Source organism: Quercus suber, unplaced genomic scaffold (genome assembly GCF_002906115.3).
Source record: "Quercus suber isolate HL8 unplaced genomic scaffold, Cork oak 2.0 scaffold_71, whole genome shotgun sequence".
NCBI classification, from domain to species: domain Eukaryota; kingdom Viridiplantae; phylum Streptophyta; class Magnoliopsida; order Fagales; family Fagaceae; genus Quercus; species Quercus suber.
Window position 1 is genome coordinate 349,472 of NW_027069536.1, and position 14,094 is coordinate 363,565.

At 34.8% G+C, this 14,094-nt stretch overlaps 1 protein-coding gene and 1 long non-coding RNA gene across 2 annotated transcripts; one reads left to right on the top strand and one right to left on the bottom strand.

The window, feature by feature from the left end:
* Positions 1-1,051: 1,051 nt before the first annotated feature.
* Positions 1,052-4,257, bottom strand: LOC112010994 (uncharacterized). The gene is made up of 3 exons (XR_002882818.2): positions 3,899-4,257; positions 2,481-2,569; positions 1,052-1,260 (listed from the first exon to the last, which is right to left on the bottom strand). It is a non-coding gene; the product is annotated as an uncharacterized LOC112010994 (long non-coding RNA).
* Positions 4,258-9,888: 5,631 nt separating this feature from the next.
* On the top strand, positions 9,889-13,012 carry LOC112011004 (uncharacterized). The gene is made up of 6 exons (XM_024043379.2): positions 9,889-10,948; positions 11,036-11,414; positions 11,500-11,680; positions 12,088-12,184; positions 12,671-12,800; positions 12,847-13,012. The coding sequence occupies exons 1-6, from the start codon at positions 9,889-9,891 to the stop codon at positions 13,010-13,012; spliced, it is 2,013 nt and encodes a 670-aa protein (XP_023899147.2).
* Positions 13,013-14,094: the final 1,082 nt, after the last annotated feature.

Genomic DNA, 14,094 nt, shown 5'->3' on the forward strand with positions numbered 1-14,094 from the left:
TTTTGGTAAGGTGTATTTGGCTGATGGTACAACCTTGGATGTTGTAGGTATGGGAGACGTCCAAATATTATTGCCTAATGGGTCTGTTTGGTTACTGGAGAAGGTTCGACATATTCTTGACCTAAGGAGGAATCTAACTTCTGTTAGACAACTTGATGATCAAGGACATGCAATACTATTTGTTGGTGGTACTTGGAAGGTTACAAAGGGAGTTAAATTATTGGCCCGTGGAAAGAAGACTGGTACTCTATATATGACCTTAAGTCCAAGAGACATAATTGCAGTTGCTGAAGCAAGTATTGATACAAGCCGATGGCACCACAGACTTGGTCGTATGAGTAAGAAAGGGATGAAGATGCTACTATCAAAAGGGAAACTACCAGAATTGAAGTTCATTGATTTCGACATGTGTGAAAACTGCATCTTAGGAAATCAGAAAAATGTGAGCTTGTTGAAAACTGGTAGGACATCGAAGGCTGAAAAATTGGGTTAGTACACACTGATCTGTGGGGGCCTTTTCTGGTTGCATCCCTTGGAGGTCCAAGGTATTACATTATTTTCATTGATGACTCAAGCAGAAAGGTATATTTTATTTTCTGAAAAATAAATCTGATGTATTTAAGACTTTTAAGAAGTGGAAGGCTATAGTTAAGACAGAAACAGATCTGAAAGTAAAATGTTTGAGGTCAGACAATGGAGAAGAGTACATAGATGGAGGGCTCAGTAAGTATTGTGTTGCATATGGAATCAGGATGGAGAAAACTATTCCTGGGACACCATAGTAGAACAGTGTGGTTGAGTGCATGAACAAAACTCTTAATGAGTATGCTAAGAGTATGAGGTTGTGTCACGCCCCAAACCCGATACCTGGATTTGTAACAATGACTGGCATGCTAATATCAAGCCTAAACCTGATATTAACAAAAACCAACTTAACTTTGTTTTCGAAACTTTTAAAAAAGCTTCTCTTTTTCTTTTCATTCTTGTTTCTTTGCTTAAATGGTATAATTTTTCACTTGACATTCAGAGCATCTATACTGAACTCAAAAAATAACATAATCCACCAGTTTTCCAAATTCCATACTTTCACATAATATATCTCTTAATACCTTAAGGTACAACTTTCATTAGATCCTAAAATTCACAATACTACAAAACTAAACATCAAATACTACTTTAGGATCTATACATATAAAACTAAAACCAACTCCTTCCAAAACTCGACTAAGACTTCCTCTACTTCAAAATAAAACCTGTTGACTGAAAGAGTGGAATGGGTGAGCTACACAGCTCAATAAAGGTAAGATATATGAGAATTCAATAAGGATACATGTAAATCAAATCATTTCATTCTATGAATATTCGAATAGGAGAACATTTTTCCCATGCATAGTATTTTATACTATTCATAATAATAGCTTATACACTCTTCATAGAAAATAATTGTTCTCCTTTTTCGTATTAGGTTAATATTACCAAAACCTTTCGGATTAAGCTTATTTCATTTCCTACAAAGTCACCATATGTATATTCTCATTACAAAATAATCATTTAACTTAAATCAGATAATCGGCAACTTTGTATTAAACTAGAAACATTTTGACCCAATAAGAAAATCTTTCTTTCTAAACATTTTCCTGAAAAATATTATAACTTTCATAGTCATAAAATTTTACATTTCATAAAGAACAGGTATCTGATAAATTTTAAACATAACTTGTACTTTCATCAGAAGCTTTATCTTTATAGCATAACAGAACTTCAGAAACTTTTATCTTTAATGAATAACTTTCTTTTCATCAGAACTTCTTCTTTTCATGAGAGCTTTTACTTTTCACAATGCATTTAAACAAAATATTCTCTCATGATTAATAACATAACATAGTTGTTCATACATAACATATTGGTTAGTTCATATCTGATAAGTCTGTACAGAGAAGGCCTCATTACATTTGGGTGACCTCGTGTGCATGATATTGTCCTCTTTGAGAGGCCTGATGGCACATCTCCTCAAGGTTTTATTCCTCCCCGCCGCCCGTACACATTGGGGAGAAGGCCTTGTTCAGATTAGAGTTACGGACAACCCCATTTCCTCTACTTTAAATAGCTTAAAGTTACGGGTAGCCCCATTTCCTTTACTTTAAATGGCCAAACAGATAACATTTTTCCATGGAAAGCCAATAATTAACTCCTACTGACCAAGTTCAGATCACCAGATTACATAACCCGAAAACATTTCCATACTTATACATTATACTGAAATTTCTTATTTTGCATAAAATTCCATAATAATAGCATTTCCATTCTTTTCTTTAAACATCATGTTCATGGGATTAGTAATAGTATTATTATGCTTAAATCATATACATAGGGTTTTGAAAGCTCACAAACATATCTTTGTCTGATAATGCTTACATGCCATATCTCTAATCAAAAACATTTTAATGCATAATATACTTTAAAATAATCTCATGACTTACCAAATGCCCATATAACTTATCCCTTATCTGAAAGCAGAGAAACAGAGAGCCTAAAGTCGAAGGAGCTTAGACCTGACGACTGGTAATACCTAAACCAAAATCAAAACTTATTACTATCCATTATTCCTTAACATAAACTTACACATTCATCTCAAAGTCTATCTCTTAGAATCAAGGAAATCCTAATCCCACCTCAATGAGGTTCCCACAAACATATCATGCACACATCGACAAATAATGTACCAACCTAAGGAAATGCCATCATTCTCATATTTATCTCATAACTCTAGAAGAGCCAGCTTCATTTCAAAGGGTACTTTGAGCTTAGGACAATAATGCATGCATAAATATACACTGTTTTTAGCATTGTCATATAACCATATACACTCTTAAGGAAACATACAGCATGTTCAACAAAATAGCTTCGTAAATACAACCGTCGAATGGTTTAGAACCCCTCCTTTGAGTACTAAACCTTGAACCGAGTTGTAAAAAATTACTCTATGATCCAGACATATCATATGATGAGCATAATAAATTATAGCTCAAATCATTCACCCTAACTTTAGAATTAAATCCTCAAAGTTAGGCATGTCCCTTACTGTTCACTGTTTCATTCCAGCAGCATATACTTTACTTTTAAAATAAAAATGGACTACCAAATCACATCCAAACTTCATGTAATTTTACAGAGAAACTCCGCTGTATGTGCAGTACGTACCATAAAAATTTCGTAGTCAAAGCATAAAAGCATAATTTACTAAAAATCATACAATACAGCATACTCAAATCTGTCCTGACAGAATTTCATGCAATTTAGAAATTAAACCATTGTTTTTATATTGATCCAAATGCTGTGAGACTACTTCCATAACAACTGTATGTGTCTTAGATTTCATAGAAAATAACCCTAGAATCCAAATTCACTATATACAATTTAATACATAATTTATCATGCATGAACACAGAATCTGTCACAGTGACAGCTTTGCAACATTTTCTTGTAAATTCACAAACAATTATCAAACAATGGTATTTTCATATGAGGATTTTTATACACTCATTAAAAATGTTATAAAACACTTATATATAGTCATCTAACCACTTATAGCAAAATTAAATTCAACAAAAATCCCAGCAGTAACCTCAATAGTACTCATCCTAACTTTTCCTTACTTCCTTAATCATATACAATTATTAATGAGTAAAAACCCTAATCTACCTTCAACAAATCACCAACACAATTTCAAAACTTCTTAAAACGGCAGATATATATATATACTTACAAACTTCCCAATTTTTACAAACCACAAAAACCAACTTCTAACAATCATAATAGAGAAACATAGAGGTGAAACTAAAGCATACCATACTACCATTAAAATACTCATGATAGGATGAGGTTTTTATTTACTTACCCACAACTTTGAAGCTAAAATCTTAGGGCTAAACTTTTAATTTCTTCCTTAGAGTGAGGTATATAATTTCAATGAGAGAGGGAGGGAAAAGTTGAGAGTTCTCTTTCTTTGAGGTTGGACCCATAGGTGTGAGAGGTAGAGCTTGAGAGAGTTTTCTTTATTTTGGTGTTGGAGCCGTGGCATCAGAGGGAGGGAGTTTTTTGATTGTTCTAGCTTCTTTGAGAAAGTGTGAATGAGAGATGAGATAAGTCTTGTCTTTCTTTTAAGCTGTGGACCGTGGACTTGAGAGGAGACTCAAGAGAGCTTCCTAGCTCTTTCCTTAAGAGAAAAGAGAGTAAAGTGAATGAGGAATTCAGATTTTTGCTTGGACTCGTATGAAATGGAGGGGTAAAAAGCTTCTTGGAAGTTATAGTTGCTTGAGAAAAGTCAAAGAAGCAATGAGGGGGAACTTGGTGATTGCATGGCCAAGTCTTGGTCTTTGGAGTTTGTCATCATGCATGAAATTTTGGCCTTGCATGTGTTGAGTTTCCATTGGTTGCATGTGGTGGAATTTCTACTATACTATCTCATGCATCATGCTTAATTAAAACACCTACAACTATATATATATATATATATATCATAACTTAACCACTTAATATAGTCCAACAACTATATATGTATATATATATATATATCTCATAACTTAACCACTTAATATAGTTTTGTACATACTTAGTATATATCTATAATACAATTAGCTACTCAATTATTTATAATCTTTACAACTCTTATTTAATGGCATTATAAAATAATATGTTTATTAAATACTCTTATATTAATTTTAGAAAGCAAATGGCTTAAAAATAATAATTAACCACTCAAACACATAGTTTAATTATAAAATTGGGTCGGGGTGTTACAGGTTGCATGTTGGATTACCAAAAACTTTCTGGGCTGATGCTATTAGTACTGTAGCTTACCTGATAAACCGAGGACCATCAGTTCCCATGGAGTTCAAACTTCTTGAAGAGGTTTGGAGCGGTAAAGAGGTAAAGTTTTTCCATTTAAAAGTTTTTGGTTGTTTTTCTTATATTCATATTGATTCTTTTGTTCGTAGTAAATTTGATGCAAAGTCTAAAATATGTTTTTTCATTGGCTGTGGTAATGAGAAATTTGGCTATCGGTTTTAGGATGAACAAAACAGAAAAATCATCAGAAGTAGAAATGTCATATTTAATGAACAAGTTATGTATAAGGATAGGTCAACTGTAGTGTTAGATGTTACAGAGATGGATCAAAAGAAATCTGAGTTTGTCAACTTAGATGAATTGACTGAAAGTACTGTCTAGAAAAGGGGTGAAGAAGATAAGGAGAATGTAGATTCAGAGGTAGATCAGAGTACACCTGTAGCTGAAGTCCGTAGATCTTCCAAGACCATTAGACCTCCACAGCATTACTCACCTGCTCTAAATTATTTCTTGTTGACTGATGATGGTGAGCCAGAGTGTTATGATGAAGCCTTGCAGGATGAAAATTTAAGCAAGCGGGAGTTAGCCATGAAGAATGAGATGAATTCCTTGTTGGGGAAATAGACATGGGAATTGACTGAATTGCTAGTAGGAAAGAAGGTTTTGCACAACAAGTGGGTGTACAGAATAAAGAATGAGTATGATGTTAGCAAGCGTTACAAGGTCCAATTAGTTGTCAAACGGTTTCAGCAGGAGAAGGACATTGACTACTCAGAAATATTTTCTCCAGTTGTAAAGATGTCAACAATTAGATTGGTACTGGGAATGGTGGTTGCATAAAATTTACATCTTGAGCAGTTAGATGTGAAGATGACATTCCTTCATGGTGACTTGGAGGAAGACATTTACATGATTCAGCCAGAAGGGTTCATTGTTCAAGGACAAGAGAATCTAGTATGTAAATTGAGAAAGAGCTTGTATGGCCTAAAACAAGCTCCAAGACAGTGGTACAAGAAATTTGATAGTTTTATGCATAGAATTGGGTTCAAGAGATGTGAAGTTGATCACTGTTGCTATGTTAAGTTCTTTGGCAATTCTTACATTATTTTACTATTGTATATGGATGATATGCTCATTGCAGGGTTTAACATTGAGGAGATTAATAATCTAAAGAAGCAATTGTCAAAACAATTTACAATGAAGGATTTGGGAGCTGCAAAGAAAATTCTTGGTATGAGAATCATTAGAGATAAGACTAATAGTACATTGAAGCTTTCACAGTTGGGGTATGTGAAAAATGTTCTCAGCAAGTTCAACATGAATGAAGCTAAACTAGTGAGCACACCTTTAGATAGTTATTTCAAACTAAGTAAAGAACAATTACCGAAGACAGAACACTACAACAAAATGTATTTTTAGTGACGAAAATTAGTGAGGAAATATTTTTCGTCACTAAAAATACAGTTTTAGTGATGAAATATGAATTTCGTCACTAATAATGAAAAAAATTATTACATTTAGTGACAAAAAATAAATTTCTTCATTATTGTGATCTAAAAAATAAGCGCCAATGGAGGGAAACTTTGGGGCCAACTTAATTAATCTATAGTGACGAAATATTTCGTCACTGTAGGTATTGCTATGAATAGTTTTAGTGACGAAAATACTTTCGTCACTATAAGTAAGAATTAGTGACGAAAAATAGTCGTCACTAAAAGAAATAAAGGTTTTGCACTTATATGTTTTTAGTGACGAAATCACATTTCGTCACTAAAAGTATGCTTTAGTGACGAAATATGAATTTCCTCACTAAAAACAATAATAGTATTACCCTTATATGTTTTTAGCGACGAAATCATATTTCGTCGTTAAAAGTATGCTTTAGTGACGAAACTAACATTTGTCACTAAAAAACATAAAAAAAACACCTTTAGCGACCTCCAAATGAGCATTTGCGACAAAAAATATTTCGTCGCTAAAGCCCACTAAAACTACCTCGGCCTTTTATTTTCCAATTCCTTCATAACACACCTTTTATACATTTTACCTTCACAAAAACCTCCTAAAAGAAACACATTCAGATCCATTCGCCGTCTCAAAAGAAATCGCCGTCATCGCCGATTCAGAGATGCACCGGTGACGATCCCAGTTGGACGCGAAGGCGACGCGACACCAATGACACGATCCAGGTGTCGCGCTCAGCGTCGCGATACTGGCGACGATCCAAGCGTCGCGATGCACTGGCGACGATCTAGGCGTCGTGCTCAGTGTTGCGACACCGGCGACGATCCAGGCGTCGCGCTCAGCGTCGCGACACCGGTGATGATCCAAGCGTCGCGCTCAATGTCGCGACACACCGGCGACGATCCAAAGCATCGCCGCTGAACTCAAAGCGACCATCGCCGACGGTTTGATGACCCTTTGCATTCAACGATTCAGGTCCTTTTTTTTTTTTCCTTTCTCCTTTTGAGTCCAATGCTAATCCTCTTCTCTGATTGATTTCTGGTCCTATGCTTGGATGGTATGTTTTCTTTTGATAATTTACGTTCTGTTTAGTTGATGGGAAATTTGAGTATTTGATATGAGGGTTTGTTAGTTTTGTTAAAAACCTGAGTTTTTTTTTTTTTTAGTGAAAATGCTTATGTGGCTAGATGAGGAAATGAGAATATTTTTTCCTGATTGAGTGAGACGAGATGAACACTAAAATGGGGGATTAAATTGCACACTATTCTGTTGATTTTACTTCAAAGAACTACACAGCGGACCATTTTCAATTGGCTATGACCATTTTTGGCTACAAATCTTAACAAAGAAACACATTTTAGGATGAAAAGAATTATTTACATTTCACAGATTGTGATAAAAATCTTATAAATAGTGACAACAAGTATGTAGAATAGATGTCCATGTAGTATTTGTTTTAGTTGAAGAGTTCAATATCAACAAGAAGTTTGTATGTATGTATGTATCAAACACTTGACCTTTGCCAACCCAAGTAGAAGGCTCATGCATGTCGATCCTAGACGCTTTGTTATAGTACTGAGTAGCCAAAATGAAATGTTCCTCCTTTTCTCTTTGTTTCGTCTCAATCTTTCCAAGGTAGCTATAGTAAGCCCCTAGAGCATTTAAGATAGCAATCCTCTCATATCTAACATCGGAATAATACTCATCGGAATAAGATATCTTTTTGGGTTGTTTTCACTAATGTATGAGCGTACTTATTAGGATGGAGATGTGGTGTAAAGAATAGTGGAGTAGTTGTCATGTCTTTAGCAAATTTTTTTAGGGGGATATCTAATAGTTAAACATGATTACTTGCTCTAAAAGGAAAAGTTTAGATTGATTTCCTTGTGTGTTTATATTTGTAGAACTTCTTGATAGGAGGGTAGTTTAACACCTTTAGTTACTATAACATTGTGTTTCCTTCTCTATTGAAATTCTTACATTGTCTCCATCAAGAGGTAAAGCTGCACTTATTTATGTGTTGCATGCAGGTAAAGCTTCACTCATCTTTTTGTGCTTATCATTGGGTCTACTTAATTGTTCACTAAAAGCTATCTTTCTTTTATTTTCAGCTCTCTCTTTTGTGGCTGAAGAAATTGTAAGGAACAAGGTGAAGAACACAAGTTAATTTTGTATTTTTTCTAAAAGTTGTAAACTTAGCTTGAGCAAAGTAAGTATATTCTAGTTAAAAACTTATAAAACTCTATATATACTTATGATGTTGAAAATTTGTTTTGTGGTGTGTTGTTGTGTTGGAGCAAGCGTGTGGCTTGCATGGTGTTATAAGGTGGCTTAAATTTATATTGAGAGTATTTTTAATTTCTTGCAAATATGAATGAAACTTGTTGATTAGTAGCAATTGTGTTCCTTTATTCAATTTCAATACTTGTAAGCATTATAGTTGTGATGTTGGAAATTTGTTTTGTGGTGGGTTGTTGTGTTGGAGCAAGCGGGTGGCTTGCATGGTGTTATAAGGTGGCTTAAATTTATATTGGGAGTGTTTTTAATTTCTTGCAAATGTGAATGAAATTTGTTGATTAGTAGTAATTGTGTTCCTTTATTCAATTTTAATACTTGTAAGCATTATAGTTGTGATGTTGAAAATTTGTTTTGTGGTGGGTTGTTGTGTTGGAGTAAGCGGGTGGCTTGCATGGTGTTATAAGGTGGCTTAAATTCATATTAGGAGTGTTTATTTGTTTGTGCAATGTATATTTATTTAAATATTAATATAAACTTGTGCATTCATGAATAGGATAGAACTTTATCTAAGTAGCTTATAGATTTAGATGTTAGAATACATTATGCATAAGTTGTCCTTATTTGACTAAAGTAGCATTCATCTTGTAATTGTAGTCAAATATGGATAAGAGTTGGATGACAATGGGTAAGACACTCGATGGCAGATTAAGTCATCCATATATTGAAGGGATCAATGCATTTATTAATTCCGCAAGAGCGGTTGTGGACTTGAGTGGTAATATTCCGTGCCTGTGTATTCACTGTGTGAATTGCTATCAACAATCTCCTCAAACTGTGCATATCCATTTGCTTCATTGTGGAATTATGCAATCTTACATTAATTGGTATAATCATGGAGAAGCTCGTGTATTGAACAAGAACATTCATGATAATGAAATGTCGGATGGTGATCATATGGATGGTATTGATGCCTTGGTAGATGACCGAATTAGAGGGGAACCAAGAAATGCAACCGAAGATGAGGAGGTGCGTCATTTTGACAAACTTGATGAAGATGCAAAGTGTGAGTTGTATCCGGATTGCACTGATTATAGTATCTTGAAGTTTGTTATTAAGGCGTTGAATGTAAAGCTAATGACCAACTTGAGTAATAAGGGACTTGATATGATGCTAGAATTGCTTACAAAGGTTTTACCGAAAGGTAACTTGGTTCCAAGGTCAACTTATGAAGCAAAGAAGATATTACGTGACTTGGGCATGTCATACAAGCATATAGATGCATGCAAAAATGATTGTGCACTATTTTGAAAGGAAAATGAAAACCTTGATAAATGTCCGATGTGTGAGGCGCCTAGGTACAAAGATACACGTACCCAAGGTAAGAAGATTCCTCACAAGGTATTGCGTTACTTTCCGTTGACACCGAGACTAAGGAGATTGTACATGTCAGGCCAAAGAGCTAAGGACATGGGATGGTATATAGACAAACGTGTGGATGATGGGATAATGAGGCATCCGGCTAATAGTGAGGAGTGGAAGGAGTTTGATTTGCAACATCCTGATTTTGCCCTCGAACCTCGCAATGTAAGGTTGGGGTTGGCTACATATGGATTTAATCTTTTTGGGAATATGAACAAAAATTATAGTATGTGGCCTGTCATACTTATCCCCTATAATCTACCGCCTTGGTTGGTTATAAAGGAGCCGTATTTTATGTTGTCCTTGCTTATTCCTGGTCCCCATCAACCGAGGAATGAGATTGATATTTACTTGAAACCATTGGTTGATGAGTTGAAGGAGTTGTGGGAAGAAGGTGTAGAAACTTATGATGCTTATAGTAAAGAGCATTTTCAGATGCGTGTAACTTTGTTGTGGACAATACATGACTATCCTGGATTTGGTAATGTGTCCGGGTGGAGGACAAAGGGTTATCATTCTTGTTACACTTGCAATGATCAACCATATTCAGAAGTTTTGAAAAGTAAAATTGGATTCATTAACTATCGAGCTTATTTACCTATGGAACATCGTTGGAGACAGAGTTGGTTGCATAATGGTTTATCAGAAAAACGGAAGAGATCTTTAGAGTTACAAGTGGAAAAGATACAAGAGCAGCTAGATAGAATGCCAAATATAATTTTAGGAAAGCATCCAAGTAACAAGAAGAAACAACTTATTGGGGAGCCAAATTGGTCAAAGGCAAGTATTTTGTATAAGCTTCCATATTGGAAAAATAAGAAGCTTAAGCACAACATTGATGTTATGTGTGTGGAGAAGAACATTAGTGAGAGTACTTATGGTACTTTGTTGGGCATTGAGGGGAAAAACAAGGATATTAACAAGGCTCGGATAGACTTGCAAAATATGAACTTCAGGCACACGTTGCATTTGAAACAACGTCCTGATGGATCATATGACAAGTCTTGAGCTTTTTTTTCATTAAGTCCCAATGAAAGGGATGGTTTTTATGACTTTTTGAAATCAGTCAAGTATCCGGATGGCTATGCAGCCAACATATCAAGGTCAGTGAATGCAAAAAATGGTAGATTATCTGGTTTGAAAAGCCACGATTGTCATGTGCTACTACAACGAATTCTTCCAATTGGGTTGCGAGGGTTTGCAGATAAAGACATTAGTATTGTATTGTTTGAGTTGGGCAACTTCTTCCAAGACTTATGCTCAAGGACCTTAAAGCAAAATGAATTGGAGAAACTAGAAGAACGTATAGTTCTTATACTATGCAAGCTTGAGAGATTCTTTCCTCCAGCATTCTTTGATGTTATGGTCCATCTTGCTGTTCACTTGCATCGAGAAGCAATTCTAGGAGGCCTAGTACAATATCGGTGGATGTATCCAATTGAAAGGTAACTAGATCTTTTGATGCATTCATCAATTGCATTTTTTCCACGTGGTATAAAATCACATTCTGTGTGTATTTTTTCCTCGTAGGTACCTTGAAAAATTGAAAAGATACGTTTCCAACCGAGCTCGACCAGAAGGTTCGATTGTAAAGGCTTACATTCTTAAAGAATGTATTAACAACTGGTCTTTGTATATTGATGGGATCGAAACTGTGCATAACCGAAGAGAAAGAAATGAAGATTTTGGTGAATCTAGCGAAGGATTGATAGTATTTTCATAGACTGCTCGACCTACAGGTGGTAGGCGGAATGATGGCGACTTGTCTCGTGCATTGCTTGATACTGCTCATTGGTATTTGCTGTATAATAGTCCTGAGCTAGAGCCTTATTTAAAGTATGTGATTGTATATGCATATATTGTTTAATCAAATTTTGAATATTATTTGCAATACTTAGCTGAAAATAAATCACTTTATTTTTAACAGCGAACACAAAAAACACATTGCATAATCTTACTGGAGAAGCTATAACTCAAATCTAACGACAAGAGTTTCCCAAGTGGTTCAAAGAACGTGTAAGACATTTGAAATTTAATCACACTAATAAATTTAAACATTTAAATTTATTCGTCATTGCTTATTACTAATAAGATATCACTTGTTGAATGTCATTATAGATGAATAGATTGAAAGTTAATGAGTCATCAAAAGCTACTAAACAGTTATGGTCATTAGCAAATGGTCCTAAGCCACATGTGAAGGAGTACACCGTTTGTATGGTCAACGGTGTAAAGTCCAATACAAGGGACCTAGACAATCGTCATGTAACCCAAAACAGTGGTGTATGTACCGAAGGGGACCATGAGGGAGAAATGCATGACTTTTATGGTCATGTGTGCAAAATTTGGGAATTAGAGTATATGTTTTGCCATAAAGTTGTTTTGTTTCAGTGTGAATGATACAATACTGCTACCAATGGTCGAAGGAGAACGATAAGAACTGATGCACACTACACGAGCATTGATGTTACAAGTCGATGGTATCAAAATAATCCTTTTATACTTCCTAGTCAAGCGAAACAAGTTTTCTACCTTCAAGATACGAAATTGCGTGACTCTTGGAAAATTGTGCAATGCATCCAACATAGGGGAGTGTTTGATGTTCCAGAAGTCGGGGGCGGAGAATCCAATGATAATACAGAAGACAGTGACGCATTCTAACAAGAAGCAATTGTTGATATTGTCCCTATCAATGTTGAAGACAATATTATTGAGTATTGTATGGGTGATGTTGAAACTGAGGTTATTCTTGAAGGTGGAACTTCAAGAGATGCTAATCAAAATGAAGAGTATGACATACCTGATGTTGATCTTGATATGGATTATGATATGTAGAGTTCATAACAATTGTCTTAAAGTTTTATGCTTGTCTTAAAGTTTTATGCTTGTCTACGTAGCAATTGTTATTGAGATGTTTTGTGCTTATCTTAAACTTGATATGGATATTGATGTGGTCATTTGTTGTATTGAGTTAGTAGCAATTGTGTTCAAATTTAGCACTTGTGAATTGCTTGATATGGATAATGGTGTGGACTATATGTAAAGTTAGTAGTAATTGTTATTGAGATGTTTTATGCTTATCTTAAACTTGATATGAATATTAATGTAGTCATTTGTTGTGTTGAGTTAGTAGCAATTGTACTTATCTTTTATGTCAATACATAGTTTCAAAAAATGCCCAAAAAGGCCAAATATACTTATAATATACTGAGGTATGAGATGGCAAGATTGGATAGAATGAGGCAAAATCAAGAGATAATTGATGCTTTGGGATTGAAGCATATCTCAACTTCTCTAAAGGATTCTGCTCAGTCCAATTGTGCAAAAGGAAAAAGAAGTAGAGCTAGTGTTGTCGTAGATGATGATTATGTACCACCTATTGGTGACGATAAGAATGATGTTGAGTCATCTAACTCTTTAATCCATAAGGTACAATAGATATTCCATAGGGTACAATAGATAATAACTTTGTTATTCTATTATTTGTAATGACTTTGTTGTTCCATTATATGTATGTTTTTAGTTACAGATGGCAGCAGGACGACTTACACGCTCACGAGGTGAGGCATCTATCCCGATGGTCCAATCTACGGTTCAATCTACGGAAACATCTCTTGAAGCAAATCCTCTTGCCCAAAGTTCTTCGAGTACGGAGGCTACCGACGCATTAACTAGCACGACTGGTAATTACATAAAACATACTTAATTGCAACTGCACCTTGTCTTTACTATTGAGATTATACTTAATGTACATAGAATGTATAATTTTATAACATTGATAATTTTTAAATAGAATCTGCTAGCAGAAATACCCGTGGAACAACACGTGGTATAGCAGTACGGGCACTTGTTGACAAAAGTGGTAAACTACCAGTACGTATAGTTGCAGAGTATGATGCTCCTATTGGGAAGAATGCGTGCAAGCTTGTCAATCAAATTGGCGTACAAGTGTGAAGTAATTTTTCTAGTTACAACGTAAAAAATTGGAAAAGTGTTGATGCTACTGCTAGAGATGTGGTGCTTCAAAATATCGCAGTAAATTTATATTAATAACTTCTAACTTGTCTTTGTTGTCACTAAGTATATTAATTCATATAATAATATTTTTATAATACATATATACTT